At 37.6% G+C, this 25,034-nt stretch overlaps 2 protein-coding genes across 2 annotated transcripts in view; both read left to right on the plus strand.

Annotated features, from left to right (window-relative positions):
* Positions 1–25,034, plus strand: part of LOC140140544 (DNA polymerase zeta catalytic subunit-like) — a 116,415-nt gene that overhangs the window by 74,546 nt on the left and 16,835 nt on the right. The window contains 12 exon segments of the mRNA XM_072162303.1: positions 650–734; positions 3,049–3,197; positions 5,747–5,860; positions 6,590–6,758; positions 14,786–15,265; positions 16,650–17,412; positions 18,585–18,713; positions 19,380–19,572; positions 20,697–20,829; positions 21,507–21,622; positions 22,697–22,815; positions 23,834–23,952. Of these exon segments, the coding sequence (XP_072018404.1) occupies positions 650–734; positions 3,049–3,197; positions 5,747–5,860; positions 6,590–6,758; positions 14,786–15,265; positions 16,650–17,412; positions 18,585–18,713; positions 19,380–19,572; positions 20,697–20,829; positions 21,507–21,622; positions 22,697–22,815; positions 23,834–23,952 (2,569 nt within the window).
* LOC140141241 (uncharacterized) lies at positions 6,751–14,882 on the plus strand. The gene is made up of 3 exons (XM_072163047.1): positions 6,751–6,907; positions 8,097–8,209; positions 10,496–14,882. Exons 1-3 carry the CDS (start codon positions 6,762–6,764, stop codon positions 14,782–14,784), a joined length of 4,548 nt encoding a protein of 1,515 aa, XP_072019148.1. The 5' UTR covers positions 6,751–6,761; the 3' UTR covers positions 14,785–14,882.

Below are 25,034 nucleotides of genomic sequence, written 5' to 3' on the forward strand. Positions count from 1 at the left end.
GGATCAGAAACTGTCAATCGGGATTTTATTCTTTTGTTGTCTGTCATGGTGCTGACCACAGTGATTTTCAGTGTCATAGGACTTCAGTACTTGGTAGTGTTGCCTGAAAAATATTGAAGGAACTGCCACTCATCTGATTTACAATGTTAACACTGATATTTAAAAAAATAATGAAGAAACGAGACGGCCAATATGCTTCACCCTGGCAGGGCATACATAAGACAATGCGAGACGCAATTAATATGTGAGGATCGGAAATAAATGATGTAAGCCCAAGAAATTATGATTAAATGACTTTATAAAGCTTGGACAAACTGACATGTATAAATTTAGAGAGCAGAAAAAAATCAGGACTCAGCATGGTTGGAACCCCAGACCTCATCACTAGGGTGTACGCTTCTTAGCTGCATGTCCCTGTGTTGTTGTTTAATGGTTTATGGAATGATGTGGGGCCGTAGTGGTCAGTGACAACCTATAAAGTATGCTGAGGCTTATGGATCAACGTCAAGGCGTTCTGCCTGTGCGTAGCGCACTATACCACCGCACTTAAAAAACATTTGAGTAGCATACTTTATTCACTTTAAAATTTAACATATATATGTTGGTTGGTATCACGGCAGGTTAAAATTATTTTCATTGTTTTTTCCAGACCGTGTTGATTTGCCCGATGTAGAGAGTGAGCTGCGTGGCAAGGCTAGACTACAGGAAATAATCCAAGACCACATGAATCAACTGTAAGTGGATGGTAAAATGTTAGAAATGACAGAAATGTGCATATAGTTCAACCACTTTTATAAGGACTTCTTTTAAACAGATATCTCCATTATCTGGCTGACCAGTTGCCTTGGGGTCAGTGGTTTGAACTATCTGATTGGTAATAAGTTAAGGGGTCAGTGGTTTGAACTAAGTAAAGGGGTCAATCCTATCTGATTGGTGATAAGTAAATCCACACCTGCAAAGGGCATTTGAATGAAAAAACCATGCTGAACAATATGTACTCTTTAAATTTGAGGAGCTCATAATCAACAGGAATTGTTGGGCTTTTTACCACTGCACCAAAAAGTAAGAGTGATATTAATAGTTGACCTGTCTGGTCTACATTATGTGTGTTAAAGAAAGTAGACAAAAGACTAGTTTGTGATACTTATTGGTAGATGTCGCAAGACAATTCTCGAAGTAAAATATATTGATATTAATCCGCGATGTCACAAGTCCCGCCGATTGCAAGCTGATCAAACAATATTTCAATCCCATTTATCTCCATCATCTGGCTAGCCACTGGCCCTATGGCCAGTGGCTACAAGTGTCTGATTATAATTAGTGATAAGTAAATCCACGCCTGCAAGGTGTTTGAATTAACCCCATGAGAACTACCTGCCTATTGGTCAAAAAGGAGTTTTCATTATCAATTGGACCAATCAGCAACATTGTTAGAATAATTTCACCATGCAAAAATGGGGGTGATCGAATTATTTGCAAAACTTCATTCTGATTGATTAAAATGAAGATATCATGTAATTGACTAATCAGAGGCAATGTTAGATTGGCAGGTAGTGCTCAAGGGGTTAACAATATATTCACTAGCAGACTATGGTAATTATAGTCTAATGGGAACCTGCAGACATGGTTGTTAGGTTAAGGGCTGGGGTATGAACGTTTGGACAGTATTTATTTTGGGACATTAGAGCACATCAGACATATCGAATTGCATTCTGAATATGAAGAATGTCATTCTGATATCAAATAATTTTGATTTTTGAAATTCGCAATTTAATACACATTTTATGGCAAATCATTAAAATTGATATTTTTGATATTTAACAGTACTTGAAGTAAACTTTATAAATCGGATGATTTATACTTAAAATGTATGTAGGTGGGATGAAAAGCCGACGGTCAATTGAAAATTTTGACCTTTCATATTGAAGATATGGATTTTTTCCCCCAAAACACCAAAAAAATTAGGTCTTTTGGGAAAAAATCCATATCTTCAATATGAAAGGTCAAAATTTTCAATTGACCGTCGGCTTTTCCTCCCTGCTACATACACTTTTAGAACATATCATTAGATTTATATAATTTACTTCGAGGACTGTTATATATCAAAAATTTGAAAAATATCAAATTTTTATAATTTGTCATAAAATTTGTATTATATTGTGATTTAAAAAAATGAAAATTATTTGATATCAGAAAGACATGCTTCAGTATTCAGAATGCAATTCGATAGGTCTGAGGTGCTCTCATGTCCCACAAAAATACTGTATTAAACGCATAATAACGCTTCATTTTGGATCCCTTAAGCGGTCAAAACCATTTTGTCCACAAAGCGGTTAAAACCAGGTTCAACAGAAGTTGATATTATGGACCAATGGGCACTTACAGAAGGATATGCTTTATAAAAAAGAAGGATTTACGGGGGAGGGTTCTTCAAAATATTTTTGTATGGGGATGTGCCACACAGACTTGTGGATGCTGACTTTCTCTACTTAAAAATATACTTTTTGCTGTTTTCACACAAAAAAAACACAAAAAAAACAAAATTTGTCATAATTGGGAACTTTTAAGCCCCTTTTTCCCAAATGTGCCCGCATTGGGCGCAATGGTCTCCACTGAAAACGCACCCATCGATATAGCCCAAAACGGTGACACATACCCCAAAATGGTTGCACATACCTGTATACCTTCAAACATTGAGACAGCCTCCCCCCATCCTGGATTTACTTTTGCTCATTGATAAAATTTTGGTTCAGTTATGGGACAGACCAAAAGATTGATAATATCCTACATGTAGAAATAAAACTTGGATTCACTTGGGAAGAGAGGTCAAAAAGTGATCATGTTTGTTAAAAGGATTAAACATAGATACAGAAAATGATGAATTGGCAACAATTCACAATTATGTTTCAAGCAGGGAGGGAGGGTGTGAGCCTTCTAAAAAACCTAGATTTGTTCTAGGACGTCATCGATCTTTTGGTTTGTTCCCTAAAGGCGGTCGTGCTAAATATATCATGGCTCTTACCCGTTTCTTATTTTTCACCTTAACAGGAAAGAAGCTGGTTGTGAAATGTTGACCCAGTCTATACTGGATGAAGAGTCACAGACCGATGATGACCTTAAATCACCATCTCAACCCCAGGGTGCCGAATCACCTATTCCAAGCAGCCAGATAGATTTCCACCTGTCTCAAGAAAGAGGTAACATAATTGATATGATTTAAAGTTTTATTCATGTATAAAGGATCTGTTCACCTAGCGGAAGCTTCAAAACTTGACTGGCGGTCAATCGGGGGTTCGGTGCAGTTTCCATTGTTCAGAACAATAGAAATGGGACGGAACCAGCAGTTGACTGCTGGTCGAGTTTTAGTTTCATCCCCTAGTGTCTATTTGATATCACAACAATCTGTAACATATGGCCGGGGGAGGGTATTCAGTACAAATGACCATACAGGGATGTGCTGCAAACATGAGTCTCATTTTTGGCCATTTTGCATATCAATGACCCATTTTTTCCCTATTTCCCCCAAAATAGCACAATTTTGGAAACTGTTGACTGTGGATGGGTCCACTTTTAAAATACTGCTCTTTCCCATTCACCACCACAACAGAAATCTTTCACTCAGAGGAAGTTTGAGGAATAGCTAAGGAATTAACAGCACATTGATCGACAGAATTTTGGCGGCTATAAAATGGTCTGATGTTGCCAAAATTTGATCTTGACTTTTGATATCTGTGTATCCCATTATTATAATCACTGGAAAAACACACTTAAAAAAGAATTGAAAGTCACTTTAATAAATAATTAAGGGGGAATAATACCCTGATTTTCATCAGTACCCCTCTTCTTCTTTTTCTTGCAAATTTATAAAGTACATAAATATGTTCATCACCTCATGTCATGAACTTATAAAATACATCTACATACAAAGTGTTTTTAAACCATTTTAGTAAGTCATTTTAGCCCTATATATTTTTTGTTTACTGTATCCTAGGTACTGAGATGTGTGTTTCATAACAAACCATAATTTATTCTATTGAACATGTCCAAGTAGAATACATGAATAGAATACATTAAATCCTTCGTTATACTATCTATAGAAATGCACTCACTGATTATAACACTGAATAAATTAAATACGCCTAATCTCTTCCACATAGACAATTTAATACTACTACATGTATGTATCTTCTATAATGTGTTGTTAGGAAAAGAGATTAAAAAAGGCTATAAGGTCATCAAAGGTCAGGTGAATACATGTGATAGTCTGTGATATCATACATGTCATAATGAGGCATCAATTTTGATATTTTATCTGTTACTGGATATATAATGGAAATGTGTGAGGTGGATATACTAAAATACCTTGGGATGTAAATGGTGAGTACAATTTAGATTGCCTAGTTGAGATGGATTGGGCAAATAAATATAAAATAGTTACCAAAATCACAAAAATGAAGCTTACGGAAAACTACCTAATATGGTGGTATAGGTGACAAAAAATGCAATCTATTTCAACATTGCTGTAGTGTGGTTGTGGTAACCTGTTACCTATGGCTTAATTAAGTTTCAGTGAAATAGTGTCATGAAGTTCAAAATACAAAATATAGCTCAACATTGAAAATAGAAGCATTTTAACCGGTTCGTTTTTTGATAGTTGTGGAGCACCAAGTTCATGAAGTCATAAAAGAAATCAGGAACCACTTATTCCCATTTTACATATCAACATTATTTCCCTAATGTGTTAGCAACACATATCCAACATTTTAACGAAATCAGTTGATAGTAAGCTTTCCAAAATGAAGTGAATTTAAAACATCAGTGATGTACCACTTTTTGGCTTATGTCATTGATACTGATCCACCAATTGAACGAGAAGATTTGCCCCTTCATTTTGCATACCACTTTGTCCAATTTCTTTTCTCATTTCTTCACAAAATGCAAAAAAAAACAAAAAAAATGCAATGGGTGTAGTACCCCCTTAATATTAATAGAGTGGAATTAAAATTTGCACTTAAGTTTACTCTTACTATAGCTAAAATTCTTAGCTAATTCTTGATCATGAGAGCCAACTTGGTGTACGCACAGATATTTGCATCGAGCGTACTATGCAGAGGCCACATGCTTACGGCGCAAGCACATCTTTTGAGAATCACAGTCTTTGGTCTTGCGATGGTGTTTTTCTCTACAAAAAGTACGCTGACACAACAATACGCAGAAGGTACATCCATCCTCTCATGACCGAGAATTAGATATTTAGTCAATAATAATTTAACCTAATCAATTTACACATAATTTTGCTATTGCAAATGATTTTCCTACCAATTTGCGTTTGATTTTACTCTTACAAATAATTTTACCTATCCAAATATTTTCACTTTTGTCTCAAACAGATGAAGATGGTCCACCAATGTCATTAACAATTGTAAATTTGTATGTGTAACAATGAAAAGAATAAAAAGAAATTAAAGTCGGTTTAGTAAAGAAATTAATATTAGTAGTGTGGAAGTCCAATTTGCACTGAATTGGCTCTTTTAAGAGCAAAATTAAGTGCAAATTGGACTACACAAATTGGTCATTATAAGTGCAAATTCTTTAGGTAAAATTATTGAAAAAATTATTTTACCTTAACAATTTACGTGTAATTTTGCTCTTGCAAATAATTTTCCTACCAATTTAATTTGCATTTGATTTTGCTCTTACATATTAATTTCACCTATCAAAATATCATCTCTTTTGTCTCCAACAGATGAAGATGGTCCACCAATGTTAGTAAGAGAAGATACAGAGCCTGTGGTTGATGAAGATTTAGTGTATTCCTTTCTGGATTCTTCACAGCCTTCAACAGCATCTCTGAAAAAAGGTATTGTGCTTTGTATATATGTGTAATGGTCATGTCATAGTAAGCAGTCACTCCTACTCTTTTCACCTTGAGGTTGAGACGTTACTGCATGTTTTATTTTAGGTCCAGTGGCAGCGCAACAGGGGGCATTGGGGGCAATAGCCTCCCCAAATTATAAAAATTTACACTTTTGGTACCAAAAAACAAATTCCTGCCACTGCCACTGTTAAGGTTGCCTAGCATTGAAACGTGTGCTGTTCTTGGAATCACAGTATAATAATTATGCTCACATGTAAAGGCAGCACAATTATTGTAATGATCTCTCGCATACAGAAATGCATTTTAACATCATATCAAATCACAAAGTGAGATGAGCTATAGTGTAGTGTATATAGCTGGGACAAATATGCAGAAATCTGGTACCTGCTCACCCCTTAGGCATCCCTGGTCTGAATTTAAGGTACAGGTTACTTGAAAGACATTATTTGATATGTTCATAAGCTTTGTCGTAGTTCACTAAGCTTGAGTGGTAAGTTTCATGGCACCTATGAAGTGGTCCCAGCCAGACAATCGAGTTACAAGAGGCCAGAGTTGTATTATATCGCATGAATTAAAGATGTGCTCTCAGGTCCCACAAAAATACTGTACACACATTGTTATCCGATTCCTTGAAGTTCTGATTTTTATAATAGCTGATTAATATTTGACTTTGTTTATATTTTTCTGTCATTCTTAATATCTCATGATCAGACCAAGAACTTGTTGATCTGCTACTTGAGCTTGCGCACGGTGACACCCAAATGGAAGAACCAGAAGAAGGAAGCATCCTCTCCGCCAAGCTGCCAAGGATGATGGCGACACCCCTCTGGCAGCTAGCCAGGTGGCAGGAGGCGAGAGACGAAGAGGACAATGAGGAGGTGTAATGGATGCCTTGGAGTCACTACACATGTCACAGGCCTGGGACGATGAGACACCAAAGAATGAGATGGAAGATGGAGATGATGATGACGAGGAGGAGGTGGAGGATGAAGGGGGAGAGGAAGGAGATTTGTATAATACCCCAAATAGGTAAGGTGATATTGAAGAGGTTAGACTACTCCCTATTCCATAAAAATACAGCACTTTTTTGAGACTAAAAAGATATTATCCTGTTTTGCCAAATGAAACATAACTAAATCCCAATCCTTTAGCTAGTTCTAACTGGCAATTACAGTCAAATTTGAATATTTTTCCAATTTGAGGGAAAATGGACAAAATTGTGCAATTTTGCATGTTTTCTTACAAATGTAGTCCCAAATTCTAAGACTTGGCACAAATCTAAGCATTCAAAATCTTGAGCATAGGCCAATAATTAGCTAAAAATTTAAATATTTTGTGTTATTTTTGATAATTGGTTATGAAAAAGATTAGAAAATATGCTTTCCAAAATTTAGAATGAATTAGTCTTTGTACAAGTTTTTTGTTTTGATTGTCACAACATACGAAAAAAAAACCTAAAACACATGTTGAGCAATTTAAAATTATTTGTGCTCAATTGTCGTCAGTCTTCCTTGTCTAACTGGGACATCATTACCACAGGCAATTTCTGTGCTTGGGAAATTTGAATAACATGTGGTGAGAGACGGCTGTGGTTATTTGTTTTTAAGGTCAATATGAGTTTGTTGTAATAAAACCATGTGATTTGTGCTTGATAAGTCATAATGTTGTGATTGCTTGAGACTCCCTTTAATAGTTAAGAGAGTATGACATGAACACAAATTATCACTGCATATTAAAAACGCAAACTTTGTTTGTAAGTCAACCATGAATGATCCTAGCATTTAGCTTTAAGTCCAGGGACACGTCAAAAAAAAATACTTTGGAGGAGGATTTTTTTGTTCAATAGAAAGCTAAACATAAAGGATGTGTGTACTTAGTGTGTGATGTTGGTGATGTATTTTACATTGTAAAACCCTATAAAAAGATGTCAAATAGCTTGTTTTGGGCACTGTTTAATGGCTTAAACCCAGGAGCTTGGGGCAGTGCCCCTGGACCAGAGGCCCTAAGCTGAGCCCTTGGACCCCTGCTGCTAAATCGCCCCCCTAAACTCGCTTCGCTCTATTGGACTCAGTTTCCTAGGTTTTTAATGTTGGAAGGTATGCCACACTTACAAAACAAAATAACACATAATTATGCTCATCAACTGTATTAATTTTAATGTGAATGGAGCATTGCTATTATTAGATGAACAAATCTCTGACATTATGATTTCTTACAGTACTCTAGAAGAACTTGAAGATGCCTTGATATCAATCACCAATGCTGATGAAGCACAGAAGTCTGCTTTACCTCAGTATGATGGACCTGGTGATGAAGAAGAAGAACCAGCAGGTAGGGTTCAAACTTCAAGCCATAATGATTTTGATCCAAACACAAGGAATTAATTCCTACCTAGGAATTTTCAGATGATACTCCATCTTTCATCAGCAAGTGAGTGACTGTATCAGGTTGTGAACTTTTTGACCTTTGACCTGATAACAGACCTGATAACAGACCTGATAACAGACCAATTAATTAATTCCTTGTGTTTGGATCAAAAGTTTAAATCAAAATCATGTTTATACCAACACAGAAGAACTTTCATGAACGTTAAGTCCACAATCTTATGATATGAAATTTGTTAATTTTGTTCAAACCTGATTTTGGCATATTTGTAATGTTTATGCATGTCTCATCTTGAACCTAAATGGAATCAGCCAAATTTGCTGTGTTTGTAGGTTAACAGGGCAATTTCGACATACATGTAAAGTCATATTATAACTTTAAGTCCCCCCATAGAACTTCATATTAAGCGGCCAAAATAACCAGTGGGGTTTCTTTCCCTTTACCTTGTTATTTCAGCATAATATGGACAAAAACCCTTCCTGTCAGTTATTCCTAATACATGTATTATTTCAGCATTTTGGTAATAATAACAAAATTGGAAGGAAATCGTACATTACAGAGTTCAGCTGAATTGATTTCAATTTTCTGGATACACATACATCATTGTAATCTTTAATCTTTTGGGAGAATTTGTCAGATGAGTATTTTAGATAAACAAATTTTCCAATTGTAAGGGACAGTCATATTATTTAGGTATTCCAGATGAAATCCATACACCCCCCATGTGCATTTCAAACAGAGTTACCTCAATGGATGAATCCATTTGAAATTGACACCCCCGGATATATATATGGATATCAACTGGAAGAGCCCATTGGTTTTTCCGTCCTGGTCCTCTAACCTGTCTTATTGTAAGTTCAGTGTGTTCTCGTTAATAACGTTACTTGAGTGCGTGTACATACTTTTACTGGCAGCGATCAACGTGCCGCATATGTACACGCAAGAAACTATGTTAAGCCAACGCAGCACACGCTGAACTTCAAAGCTAGTGCCGGTGACTCGAGGTAGATATACAGACTATAACCAATTAACCATGTTCACGCCAGAAAAGGTTATCATCCGATGAACATTGGTTGATCTTTATTATACCATTTTCACCGATGTGGCAGTGACAGCAGTGTGCATTTCATTGGGTGCAGCTTCAAATGGCTGGTGTTTGCTCACAGTGCTGACGTACACATGCACATGATTAAAGATGCTGCATAGATGCGCAGACGAAACAGCTGCCTAAATGTGTTGACCTCACTGCCACACCAGGGTGAAAAATGGTATAGGTAATTACGTGTAATTATGATCAAATGAAGATATAGTTCCATTCACTTATGCACAAGCCTGTTATTAGTGGTTGCTTAGCAACAAAGTATACTCCAGGTGGGAACATATGGTCATTAGGCTGCTTGTTACTCGGTAATGAATTTAATTTGAATGAAGCTTCATTCACTTGATAAGCTTGCTTAATTCGATTAAGCAATCACTTAATCAAATGAATTTCTGTATGAATGACGATTAGTTAATAATGATCAATGAATAGATGTGCGTTCACGTCGGGAAGAACTCAGTTTATAATCTTCATGAAAAGGAAATCCCTTTGTGCGATCGGGGATACATGCAGAGGTTTTTTGATTGGCAGTTTGGGCCACAGAGGCAACTGAGCAGAGAAGTATAACGATAAAACATAAATCTCATAATGCTATATAACCTTTTTTTTATATGCATAAATAGCACAAACGTTTGGAAAAGGTCTCAAACAAATAATGAAGACACTGATACGATGATGAAATTGCATTAGTTGGGAAATATCTGCGTCGCAATGTGTTGTTTTGGTTTTTGGAATTTGACTTCAAAATTTACGACTTCATGACATTATCATTGGAAAGCAACAAAAGATTTCAACAGTTTATATGGCATCATTCTTTAACTAGAGTTTGTTAAGCTTGTATGTGAAATAGCTTGAAAACAGCCTTGACCTAAAAAAAGGCGAGAGGTGCCATATTCAGGCTAAATTCAAAATTGATATAAAATGTTTGTTTTTTGATCGATTACAAAAATTAATTTTTGTAGTTAAAGGAAATTGTGTCTGTCAATCATTACACTACAATTTTTATTACTTGGGCTTTTTAATTTCTTTAAATAGTTTTTTACAATGATAGAGTGAATCCCCTGGCCCTCTATAATTACGCACAATGATCTCGCCACCTTAATGATTTCCTTATGTTTTTTTTCCTCACATAGCACTGGTACCAGTAGTGGAAGTGGAAACCAAGAGAAGAAGAAATATTCAAAAGCCAAGCAGGTACCTTGAAGATGATGACTTCTACTTTGTACCCAGTATTAAACCAAAATCAGCACAAGGCAAGAAGAAGCAGCGAAAGAAAAACATCAAGAAAAGCAACTTTGATACACCATCAACTAGCGGTACTGATGCAAGCAATAACAGCCCAAAAGATAAACTTTTGAAAGAGTTTGTGATCAAGATAACGGATCGATTCGATGAGGAGATGATCAAAAAGATCCCGTACTGGAATCCAGTTTTAGAAGTTAGAAAATTGAGTCATGATTCAATCGATGAGTTTGTAGGGTTTGGACGTGCGAAGGAAGGGCAGGACAAGGACGACGGAACAATATGGGGTGTAAAACAGGATTCTTTAAGCAAAGGAATGGTCAAAAAGACTCTGGGTATAAAAAGCATCAATGCAACAACTCAAGACTTGTTGAGTAAAGCGCCACCTTCCCATAAGAATCAGACATCTTCTAGCAAGAAAGTGCCAGTGAAAAGAACTCTAGGTATTAAGCGTAGAAGAGAACCTAGCGGCGACGCCAGCGATTCAAGCAACACAAGCGCCGCTAGCCACTACTACAGCATGCGCACAAAACGGGAACGAGTCATGTACAGGGAAGATGATGACTTTGACGAGATATTGGAGCTGACTGATTATAGCAGGACACGCGGCGATGAAGTCGACGATGGGGATGATGATGATGATTCCGATGTCGATAGGGACTTGAAGTCCTGGAAGACGTACGATAGCCCAATGCGATATAAGCAACCTTTGGTGATTTTGAACAAAGCAACATTGTCGCAAACAATAAATTCAGGAAAAGGTAGAAAAAGCACGATACAGCATACAAAATTCATATCGAAACTGTCTAGCGGTAGAAAACATCAACAAAAGGAAGAGAGCGTTCTTTCCGATTTGTCTATGGAAACCGATAATGATAGTGCAGTTGAGGTTATCGAAGAAACCACCTCGGATGAAGATGAAATTACAGTACCTGAGGATGATATGGCTATGAATAATGTACCATTAGTTGGATCAAAAGAGATGGTAGATAGTGACCCAGTTAGCACTGGAAGTGAGGAGTGTGATGTTGTGTCGCCCACATTGTTCGAAGATACAATCATTTCCCCTCAAAGTACTGCTGAAGCTAGCAGGGGCGAGCAGGAAGAGTCGATGGGTGTAAGCTCACTACCGGAGAAAAAGGACGGTGGAAATGCTGCAGCACCAAGCCAAGATACCAGCGATATAAATGATAGCAAATTATATCCCATCCATATGGGAGATAACGCTCGTAGTCGTATTTACAGCTCGTTGCCTGCAAGTCCAACGAGAGAAGGAATGCCGCCATTCCGTCGCGGTTGCAGGACTCGCGGTGGTAAACGACACTTTGGACAAGCGCCATCTAGGGCCAGCTCTTACTCGCCGGATCAGTGGGGTCCACCAATGTTCAGAATAGGTACGGATGAAAGTAAAGAAGAATATTGTGATGTTATGTGGAGGCTGTCGTATTTCTCCCCGCTTCGCCCGGATCCAGAGCCCTCTCCACCGCGGGCTTGGTCACCAACGCGCCTAGCAATGAACTCAGAAGACAACGTGCCTTGGATTAGTGGAAATAATTACGATGCAAAGAAAAATGGTGACATCCTGACAACCCTTTCTTGCTTTGACAGTGATCAGATGATGCAAGAGATGGCCGAATTTGGACGAGATCATGATCTCTTCCAGTCCTTCACTTGTCAACCCAACGAGAACATTGAAGTGACTGGAGAGGGCGCTAGTAAGATTGTGCCTGAAGATTCAGAGGCGACGAGGAGTAAAGACACAGCAGAAACATCGATGGAATTTGATGCGGTACCTGAATCGCAATCTGAAGAGGATGAGAGCACAGGAGGAGAAGTTAAAACAACTACTCTATCAGTGGGTGAACCAAATAACAATATCGGTTCTGGCTGTGATGAGAAGAATCCATCAACTTACGCTGGAGAGTCTAAAGTGTCTGATCTGACATCGCAGCAAGATGACGATGCTGCAGCTAAGAAATATGAGCCCATTAAGCCTCTTGAAATGAGAGGGGACCCATCGAAGAAAGTCGTCGGGACAGTGCATCCAACTCAACATGTGAAATCAACAGAGAATGAACTTGAAAGGCAATCTTCAGAAGAAAGTGATAAAGTACTGTTTGATTTAGACCAAGGTAAAATTGAAACGGCAGCGATAAAAACGAGGGCAGACAGTCTGTCTGCTGGACTGAAGTCGCCACTTGATGCGGATCCAAATGTCTCTATGGTGCCATCTTCTAATCCGATGAGTTTGATGTCGCCGACAGGTCATCCATCGAGATTCTTTCCAGTACTAAAACAAAATGATGCTATTGCACCAAAAGACTCAACTTCTTTAAATGACATTCATGACACAAATACCTCTGTAAGTGGAGGAGAAATGAAAATGAGTTTACAAGAAGATGAAGTTCAGAATCGGACAGATCCACCAGCAACTACAGATAGTCAGCAAAGTGATTCCTCATCACCTTTGACCCCAGGTCAAAGGCAACAGGAAACAAGACACTCACCGACCCCCAACTCCCCATCAGACTCTGAGGATTCTTCTAACGAAGGCAAGAGCACCTCAAGCACTCCTGTAGACTTTGACTTTCTGTCTACCCTAGATGAGAAGACGGACAAAACCAGTGATGAAATAATGAGTAATGTTGGTAGTACTTCAGTAGGCAATGAGTTGTCCACCGAACCAGCATCTGGTGATTTAAGCGAGGTAGCAGATGTGGAGCATTCTGATGGGACTGAAACTCCAGCAAGTAATGTTGTTACACCTTGGAAGACTTTCTCCAGCAACTTCATGACACCAGTTAAAGCTGCTAATGGGGATTCATTGTCTTTCGGATCAAATGAGGGAGATAGTATCGCAGGATCTAAAAGTATTAATTCGGGTATAGCGCAAGGTGACGATCAAAGTAAACCTTCAGAAACATTTACAGGTGATGCTTTGACCTCAGCGAAAGCAGATGAAGGTAGCTTGAACAAAGATGTTGCCACTTTTGAAAGACCTCAAGCAGGTCTGTCAGATATGGAATATAGCAGTAACTCAGGGTGCCAGACATTCTCATCAACTGACGACATCATGACGCCAGTGAAAACTCCTTTGGAAACATGTGCAGATGATGTTTTGACCACAGTGAAAGCAGATGAAGGTAGCTTGAACAAAGATGTTGCCACTTTTGAAAGACCTCAAGCGGGTCATTCGGAAATGGAAGATAGAGGTAACTCAGGGTGGGAGACATTCTCCTCAACTGACGACATCATGACACCAGTGAAAACTCTTTTGGAAACATGTGCAGATGATGTTTTGACATCACTGAAAGCAGATGAAGGTAGCTTGAACAAAGATATTGCCACTATTGAAAGATCTCAAGCTGGTCAGTCGGAAATGGAACATGGAGGTAACTCAGGGTGGGAGACATTCTCCTCTACTGATGACATCATGACGCCAGCAAAAACTGCGCTAAGTAGTGAACAGACTGCTGTAAATCGTGAACAATCCTTACCGGATTCAGACGAGGAAAATGCTGTATCACAAAGTACTAAATTAGATGTGGTGGAAGAAACAACTCTAACATGCAGCTCCAATATCAGCGATAGCAAGGATACAGTGCTAAAGTCATCATTGCCTATTTCTGAAATTTCGAAAGTTGAAATTACAAATGATGCTGTTGCCATGGAGAATGATCCAAGTGGCAAATGTGAAAATGTATCAGAGTCATTATTACCAAGTTCTGGTAAAACACAGGAAGTTTGTGCTGTGGAGATACATGAGGAAGGTCAATTGGACAAAGGGTCCTCTTTGTTAGGTTTAGACTCTAAAATTCAAAAACCTGAGATGCCAAATTCGGAACCCTTACAGGAGGCATCAGAAAGTGATGATTTTAGTCAAGAAAAAATTGCTGCAAGTGAAAAGGATCTGGATCCAGCAGGCATGCCATCCTCTTCCTCATCAATGACTCTGCCTGAGTGTAGTCAATCTGGGAGTCAGAATGCCAAAGAAAATCCTCAACCTATACCATTCCAATCACAAACAAGTGCCTTCACCGTGATCAAGCCTAAAGTAGTGCCAACTGGCCGCGATGCAAGCCGTAGCCCGACGAAGCTAGCTGCGAATCGGACAATTCAGGTGGTATTTCAGGGAAGAGGAAATTTGATGAGATTTCCAATGGATGTAATGATAATGTAAGTCACAACAAAAGTACTAAACTAACAAACTCTCAAGACCAATGTACGCAGGATAGCGTCGAGGATATGTCGATCGGAGATTCGAGTATGTCGATTCCCGGAAGCCCAGGAAGCCAGGTGGATAATGATTTGGACTTTTATACACCAAACGAGAGCATGTCAGATTCCATGAACAAGTCTGTCAACGAATCGGCTATGAATGGTGAGAAAAGTGACAGCAAAGATGATTGCACGTCGTACGATGCAAACCACCAACAGGTGCAAAATTCTGCAGCTGCGCCAGAGGATCATCATACTAAAGACAACCACATGAATGGTCAACTGAGCATTGTTGCTATGGCAACAAAGTTGCTGAAGCCAGCGCTAGATCCACCCAGTATGACGTCGGTGAAGACATCTTTGCTGAAGCATGGTTTACATGAGGTGCAGCATAAAAAAGCTTTCTGGAGCAGACCGGAGGATCAGCCAACTTTGCATTCCAGGTAAATATTGATTGGCATTTAGAACTGAGACATAGCCACACCCCTAATAGGATGGTCTCAGCATCCTTCTAAGTTTGTATCTTATCTCAGTTTTTCCCATTTATGTTTGAAGTTTTTTTTAAATCAAATAAAACATATGGAAACTTTGCTATTTTGCAAAAATACAACAGAAAAAGAAAGTTTGCATTGACTGGCAGTTTTTGGATATTGGGCTATTCCATGTGAAAGATTTTGGAAACATCTTCCTATCTTCCACAGGGGGCGTATGAAATTCAAATGGAATGAACGCATTTGCAGCTCTATTTGAAACTTACTCTCCATCAGGGGAAGATTCAGGTTGAATCTTTCTCAGAGGGTGTATGAAATTCAAATGGAACTGCCCAATGTGTTCATTCCATTTGAAATTCATACTCCCCTTGTGGCAGATATTTTCAAAATCTTCCACAGGGGTAGTGTGTATTTTAAATGGAATAGCCCATTGAAGGAGCTACCCTGGATAAAGTACAAATGAATGAATAATCCTTAATTAATATTTGCTGATGAAATTGAACTTGGGCAAACTGCCATATAATAAGTTGACAGTGATTAAAAAAATCACAACTAGTAAAGATCAAACCAAGGCACTGACCATTTCAGGCCATCCAGAATGGTAATTTCAACATTAAAATCATATCTCGAAATATTTTCCAATTCCTGATTGTAAAGTTGAGTAACACAGTCGGAAATTCCTTCAGACAATCGGAAAATCCATTTTGGCAACTATTCAGCCGACTTGATTTGCAAAAGTCTCGTAAATATTTTGCGTTTATATAGTTAATCAAATGGGAGAGAGAATCCACAGCGATTCTTGTAAAAATAATGTCCAGAATCGAAATTGAGATTTGCAGTAGGAGATTCAAATTCTTACTGGTGACTATTAGGATTGCACTCAATTTTCAGTAAGCCATGTATATGAACTCATATTGTACCCTAAAGAAAAGAATATTAAGATTAAGAATGTTAAGATCAGTGGGATTTTTTGCACATACAATGCCATAAAAACCTTGAATTTCAATTGCTATATTCTACATCTAAAAAAAGGGTGTGACCTTCAGTTGCGTACAGACAAAAAATTACAAGTTTTTGGTTAAATTTTCAGTGAATGCATAGAAGTATGAGGTGAATATAACAGCCACGCCTTGTCCACCATAGATGACACCATTTCCTTTATTCACACATGTGCCTCACTCTGGTCCAACGTATTAGAGTATTCAAACAAATAACACATTTTTTATTTTGTTACCGTAAATCTGACATACTCTACCAGACTTGACCCAAATCAAATGCCCCATCTGAACTCCATAATATTCACACAAATAACAACTTATATATTTTGTTACTGCAGGTCTGACATACTCCACCAGACTCAACCCAAATCGAATGTCCCGTCTGAACTCCATGACATCCAGACCAAACTGTCAGACATTGGGCTCCATCACTGGCGAACTGTCATGAGTACATTGAGCAATGCACCTATAAGCTCCCAGGCACCCAACACAGGCTTTAATATTCTGCAGGAGATGTCAAACATCGGCTGCAGGGCGTCCATGATGGGTGAAACAAATACGATTATAACACCTTGCAAGGTGCCACCAAGCAAAGGGAAGGTGGAACAGTGGTTGAAACAAAGAACTGCACAAACTATGCAAAATACGAACAAAGTATGTGTGAACATTGCGGGTACTGAAAAAGAAGGTGTTGGTGACTTGTCATCTGAAATAGACAAGTTTAAAACCCCAGCACCTTCGGAAAAAGTTGGACATAGAACTGCTAACAAAGATGGTGCATCAACTAGCAAGCAAAGTGATGATAATAATGCTATGGAAACAGACTCAGTTAGTAGAAAACAGCAGAATTTTTCATCGAACATTACAAGTACTCCGCTACCACCATGTTTTGCAAGTCCAGTTTCGAGGAACGATAGTCTTTTACACAGTACTCCAGTAAGGGGACCAGGTTCTCAAATTGCCAATGAGCCTGGGTTGACTCCCATTGCTGGTCTATCAAGTCAGAGACAAAGGCTAAGCATGGGATCACAGAGGCATGATGGAAAGGGGCCGCTGGCAAACTTGGTGAGGAGACAGTCACTGTTCTTTACGCCAAGAGAGGTAAGCAGCATTGGGCTATTGACCCGCTATTCCATTTAAAATTCACACTACCCCTGTGGAAGATTTGGGAAATATCTTCCACAGAGGGAGTTTGAATTTCAAATGGAATGAACACATTAGGTAGCTCCATTTGAAACTCACTCTCCCTCAGGGGAAGAATCTTTCTCAGAGAGTGTATGAAATTCAAATGGAGCTGCCTAATGTGCTCATTCCATTTGAAACTCATACTCTGTCTGTGTCAGATATTTTCAAAATCTTCTTCAGGGGTAGTGTGGATTTAAAATGGAATAGCCCATAAACAACAGCATTTGTATTGACAAAACAGGTCAAGTACCATTAAGGCCTATTGACCCTGTCCCTGACATATTTTGATGTATTACAAAACATCCTTGATTGTACAGTCCTATCCTTATTTGAATTGTTTTTTCAAAATTGACATTTTAACACTGGAGCACTTTGATGTTTTGACCCCCATAGAGCCAAAAACTTGACCTGTGACCTTTTTGTTAATAACTCAAGAATTAATGGTATGTCCTAGATTTCCTGAATCTTTATGACTAGAGGAATACATTGGAATGGTTTTCAACACAATATGAGCAAGTTTGAAATTTGCCCCGGTGTAACCTTTTCCTGCCAAAAGCTACTCCAGTTCCATTGCTATCAGGCATTTTTGTGTTGTCCATGATGTCTACTACCTATGGTCGCAGTGCAGCTTTGCTCCCCTTCCCAACATGTACCAAACACCCCGTCTGAGGGAGTCAAGATCATACTACATATTGGTGGTATCCAAGGCCACATACGGAGGTCTCTAGTTCTCTTAACCATTGGTATCTATGGGACAGGAAACTACCAGAAGTTGCAAGAGTCAATGTTGAAAAGGCTTCTATGTTCAAAAGTCATGGGAAAATTCTTCAAAGTCGCCCAATTGGTCTACCAAAGCATGTGTTTGGCAACTCTGTCAAAATGCAGATTTTTCGTATCGTGCTACCATTTTGATACACATTTTTGCTTTTAGAATCTAAACTGCAAACCCAAGTGAACTCACAACTTTGAATATATAAGAATGCTTGTAGGATGGGCCTCAACACGAGGTAGAAAACTTTACAGTCGCCCCACCCACCTTTATCTACAGTAAACGACTTCCTAATTTTGTGCGTATTTTTTAATTACAGAACATAGGGAACACACAACTATTAAGGAAAGCCTCGGATACTTCTCAGATAGATGGTCCGACACCAAACAACACCTATGACTTCAAGTTGAGTCAGCACAACCTGCAAGATGCCAAAGCTCTCCATGAGGTAACTACCGTAAAAATTCGCCTAATGGTGCTATGGCCTCCCGTAACATAAATGGAATTGTAGGCAAAACCTAGTGCCCTCCTGTAAAAATCTTGCCAGCAAATACAGGCACGGAACCTTAATTCTTGATGGGATTTCAGAGGAGTGAGCTTTTTCTATTTTCTATTTTGGTGAAACAAAATTATGAGAATTATGAATCAGAACATATGAAAATGCAGTTGGATTATGGCAACAAGTATATTGGCTCAAAAAATCTTTGAGAATCCATTTAGATTTATGCAAATCAGTTAGAGAATCTCTGTAAGAATGGGTTTTCGCTGATTTTTCAAGGCCTGGTGTAGTCCATATCTCTCCTAAAATTAACTCTTTAAAAAAATGAAAAGAATGGTTTTTGGCACTCTTAAACTCTCTGAATGCCAAGAAAATAACCATAATTATACAATTGATAATGGATGAGTTTGACACATCAAAATTCAACATGAGATCCAAATAATTTGTAGATTTTGCCATAAAAAGTCATAAACTATACATTCTGGACATTTCAAGAGTATCCATGTGTTGCATTTGGAAGAGGCTGGCTTTTTAATAAATGTCAAAATTGATGGGTACCAATCATTTTGATACAGCCTGTATTCTGACTAATGGATGATAACTTCATACATTCAGGTACAACATTTGACCATCCTGAGCATGGAACTACACATAAGAACCAGACGGGACTACACTCCTGACCCAGAGGCAGATCCTATTAGGGCAATGTTCTTTTGCATACAGACAGACTCATTGGATGGCAAGAAACAAGAGAAGGGCATGATTGTTGTGAACGATCACTCAAATGGAAGCGATCCTAATACTGCAGGTAATTTTACAGTCTAATCTCCCTTATGCTGGTTTTATACTTTTTGCCGCTTACGGTGTGACGCTTCATTATTCATTCATTCATTCATTCATCTTTATTTCATTCAAATATAAAATATAACAGCACAACAATTAAACACATACATTGAATGAGGAGGTTCTCGGAAGGCCGGATGGCCTGTATTAAGAACCCCCTGTCCTAACAAAAAAAAAAAAAGTTTCAAAATAACAACAACAAAATTTATCGCAAAATGGCAAAACACCCCCCCCCCCTCATTTACCCTAACAAAAACCAAAAGAGCCTGTTTTGTGATCAAGAATATGCAAGAAATTACAGAGATAAATTCAATACTACATTAACTATATTACAGATAATACGATACACAATCAAATGACTTCAAGCCGTACAAGGAAATTAGATAAAATACTAAATATAATTAAGAATAATATTATCTTTCACTTTGGTTTTGAAATGCTTGATCGTCTTTTTAGTCTTTATATGTTTCTCAAGTGAATTCCACTTAATTGGGCCCGCTGTTTTTAAGGTTTTATGAGCGAAATTTGTTTTAGATTTAGGAACCTGGTAATCTTCATTGTTTCTCGTGTGGTACTTGTACATCATGCCACTTGTGCTTTTCTACAAATGAAGAGCTTGTTTCCAAACCATGTTAAGTCCACAAACACATGTTTCTGATTTACCTGTGCGATATTGCAATGGGTTGTGATATAGGTATATTAAGTTCAGTTGGATGCACCATTACAAAGCAAACAGTGGATTGATGCACGGTAACAATATGTGTGAGGCCTTTCCCAAATGAGAACAATAGTCTGCATATTGTTAAGCAGCATTGTTGTGGTAAATAATGGCTTGTTGATGGTACAACTCATTGTTGCTAATGTCAAACGTTTCAAAGTAATTGTGATTGTATCACACAAGTAAATGAGAAACATGTGGTTGTGGACTTAACATGGTTTGGAAACAAGCTCTTTAAATGGTGCTGCACAAATTCAACTCCTTTCTTGGATAGTGGTGGATTTTATCAAAAGTAAAATTTATGTGAGAATGCCTGATTTACATTATAGTATGACATGTGTGATAATTGTATTTTCAATCTTTTATCCTAGGTACTAGTACTAGCAATGCAGGGACAAGTGCCAGTCATCAGGCTCAAGACCACACAGGCATTCATGAGTTAAACATCATCAATGTGGCTAATGAGAAAGACTTACTGGAAGAAGTAGTGGTGCTAATCAGAAAGTAAGTTAGAATTCTAACAAAATTGTCAGTTCATGTCAACATGCATGCTTGAGAAATAAGGCAAGACCTTTGATCTCATGTTTGCTTTATCAACCAATGTGATGTTTACATCAAACCAAGTACATATACTTGAATTTGTGGATGTAGAGTTTTAACTGTCTGCACAATATGATTGATAGTGCAGAGGCACATGTTTTTACAACTTTGTACACATTTCATTCATTAAAGGCCCATTCAGTAATTTGCTCATCCGGCAGATCGGGAAAATCAACAAAATTCAGATTTTGCCACCTTTGTTATTATTGTAGTTGTGCTAACATAGCCTGCAAGTGCATGTGGTTAATGTTTTTGTAGAATAACTCTGTAACAATAAGTCGTAGATAGCACAAATTATACATTTTTGAAATCCTTGTGATCAGACGCATAATTTGGTGTATCTGTTGACAAGATTTGGAGCATTTTCACTAGGGGTCAAATATGAAATGGCTATAAAATGAAATAAACTTTAACCCATGTACTTCATGTGTGGACACTCCCATGCTTTTATCACAAGGTGCACAATTGTACCAAATTTAGCAGTGAAACTATGTAGGGTGATATGAATATCAATCCCGTCAATATGAACTCATTCTTGAATTTCCATACTAAAATACACATATATTTTCCTTCACTTTCAGACATGATCCAGACATCCTTGTTGGCTATGAGATCCAACAACTCTCTTGGGGATTCCTGTTCAAGAGGGCAGCATTTCTAGATATGAATATCTGTGCACAAGTATCTAGACTACCAGGTAAGGTATTGGTTTAAAGAGGTCTTGTAACCAGTGTCATAGCTAGCCACTATCTGCCCATATATGGGTGGTCTTAACCCTGGAATTATGGAAACTTTCAGGCTTCATAACTGCTAAATTATTGGTCTAAAGAATATAAAAGTATACATTTTTAGAATGGCAATGACGTGATGAATTCATCTGTGAGGTCAAATTTTCGTTCAACGTAACAAACAAATTGTTGGGCCAAAAATTTTTTTTATTAATTTTTAAAAACTAGGTAAAGCAAATCTAGGACCTATTTTTTATTTTTTTTAATTTTGCCCAACTTTGAAAAATTTGCACCAAAATGGTCAAAAAATGCCAAATTGTCAAAAAAATCATAAAGAAACCTGATTTTCACCCAAATTTCAAATATTTCCGGTTAAGTTGGTCAAAATAAAAAAAATGTGTTTCCATAATTACCGTGATTATGTAAGACCACCCTTGACCAAGGCCATAGCTCCTCAGCTCCCCACTGGGCTGTAGAAGTCTGGTTATATGTTGTTAAAGGTCAAATTATGATAGCCTAAAACACTGCTTGTGACCTGCTTTTTGTATCCATGTCTTATGAACACACTGTTTTTTGCTTGACTTTCAACTGGAGTACTTGACCTTTTGTTTTGAGCCATGTTTGCATGTTGCTTTAAGGGCTTGGATAGCGATGTTTTCACATTTATTTGCGGGACCTGAGAGCGCATCAGACACACCAAATTGCATTTTGAATACAAGGAATGTCCTTCTGATATCAAATAATTTTGATTTTTTTTAATTTGCGATATAATACAAATTTGATGGCAAAGCATTAAAAATTGACATTTTTGACATTTAACAATCCTCAAAGCAAATTATATAAATCTAACGATATGTATTGAAAGTGTATGTAGCTGGGATGAAAAGCCGTTCATCATATGAAAATGTTGACCTTTTATATTTAAGATAATCTTTTTTGTCCTAAAAACACCTGGATCAAAGTTTACTTGGAGGACTGTTAAATGTCAAAAATTTCAATTGTTAAATCTAAAGCATTGTTATTTTCTTGGTTGTTTCTTACAGAGAGTAAGAAGGAGAGTTCATATAGCTTTGAAAAGGATGAGTACGGTGCGGATCACATGTCTGAAATACACATTGCTGGTAGGATTGTACTCAATGTCTGGAGACTGATGAGGCATGAGGTAAGAAACATACTTTGTCCCCCCCCCCCAATTAAAATATCACACCATGCCATTCCCATTATGCCATAGAGATGTGTACTAAATGTGCCTCACAAAAACGTCACTTTTTCTTCACAGGAGTGAATCAGTGCTTAGCGACAGTTATGATGGTTGAAATCAGCCCTTACCTGATCTCTCTGACCAGTGGCGTAGCATGAGCCATCCAATTTGACAGTGATTGGGGGGCACTGGGTCTGATTGGGGAAGCACAAGCTGTTTTTAGGCAATTCAAATCAATTGCGGGGCACGTGCTACGCCACTGTCTCCGACTAGGATGGTCATTATTTTTTACGTCTGGCCCTCAAAGTCCATGGTGTCTGGGAATTTCAAAAAAATCATAGTAGAGTTTCTAGACAGAAAATAGAAGATCTAGGGTGCTTAAAATCATTAAGGGGGCACTACACCCCTCAATAATGTGTCTATTTTTGCATTTTTCTCAAAAACTAATAACACAGTGGTAACAAAAGTTATATATAATATAGGGGCAAGGAATCCAATTACTACACTGTAATTTCAGTGACCCAAGACAAGCGGTTCGTTATTTATGATAAGAAAAGAGGTACAGCTACGATGTACCTCATTTCCGATCATATATACTGAACCGCTTATCTTGAATCACTGAAATTTCAGTGTAGTAATTGATTCCTTGCCCCAATAATATACATAACTTTTGTTACCAGCGATATTATTTTTGAGAAAAATTCAAAAATAGTCACAAATTACCACAGGGTGTAGAACCCCTATAAAAGTCAGTATTGACAAAAAATACCTCAATTGCAAGATCTGGACGAGCTCTGTTAATCGAGGTATTATTTGTCACTATCGACCTGCAAGTTGCACTGAATAACAAATCAGTACAGGGAAGAAATGTATTGTGGGAAGTGTAATGCATTGTGGGAAGTGTAATGCATTGTGGGAAGTGTAAAGTATCTTCTCTGGTTTGTGACCACCTTTCTATCCATTCTGTCTTTGATTTCAGGTGACGCTGAACATCTACACCTTTGAGAATGTGATATTCCACGTTCTGCACCAAAGAGTACCCAAGTTTTCTTTCCGATCATTATCAGATTGGTTCGATCACAGGACGAATGTCTTCAGGTGAGGATTACTGATGAATTCTGTACACTTTTATAAATAAAGGAAAAGAAAAGAAAGTGCGCTTAGGAATGTTATAGATTTGTGATGTTGTCCTGACCACAACTTACAGACCTCAAAGAATTAAGGTACCAGTTAAGTTCTTCCCTGTATTAGCCTAAACAAAGATAAATATGTCCAACTAAAACCAGCAGCCGATACCTGTAACCTTTAATTAGCTCTGATTTAAGACCTTATTTATAAACAGCGATCTAAAATCCAAGGAAGGAACAAAATCAAAAGTCGCATTTTAATGTTCTAATCAATAGAGCAAGTAATGGAGCAAGTTACAACTTTTGAATGTGCAACTTCCTTGGGATTTAGGATCATCATATCTTCATTTCTTGACCAATTTCAAAAAATAAGGTCTTAATCTAAGCTAAAAGATACAGCTATTAGCTGTTGGTTCAAATTATAGCATATCTGTCTTTGTTTAGGATATATAGTGGTGACAATATTTGGTATCTTAATTCTTTGGGGTCTGTACATGTATTGCCAAATAGAATGCAAGTGTAAACCATTGGTATTATATTGGGTCAACAGATGGTAATGTTACCAATGTTTTTACAGTGAAAAACTGCCAGAGATAAATTTTTTTTTGCCATTAAAAACATATGTTCTGCATAATATCATTACAATTGTGTCAATTATGTAGAAAATGTATGAATATTACATCATTGAATATAAATAATAATGGCATTATAATGCACTGTCAATTTAGTGACACTATTCTAAGTGCAGAACATAAAAGCACACAAATACAATTAATTTACATGATGCAACAAATATATATGTATGATCTTAAAATACCGTAAAAACTCGATAGTTAGCATATGTGATGCGATCAAGCAAAATCAGTCGGAACTCGGAAATATCAAATTTTCAGTTTCTTACAGGATAGTAAAAAGCATTTACAAAGCTGGATTTTGCAGAAAACCCCATTGAAATTGAACAACCAGTTCCAAAGATATGAGCAAATAAAAAGTTTGCAAAACAGCAAGAAACAAAAGGAAATATTTGATTTGTTTGGCTATATCTCAAAATCA

Source organism: Amphiura filiformis, chromosome 19 (genome assembly GCF_039555335.1).
Source record: "Amphiura filiformis chromosome 19, Afil_fr2py, whole genome shotgun sequence".
NCBI lineage: Eukaryota > Metazoa > Echinodermata > Ophiuroidea > Amphilepidida > Amphiuridae > Amphiura > Amphiura filiformis.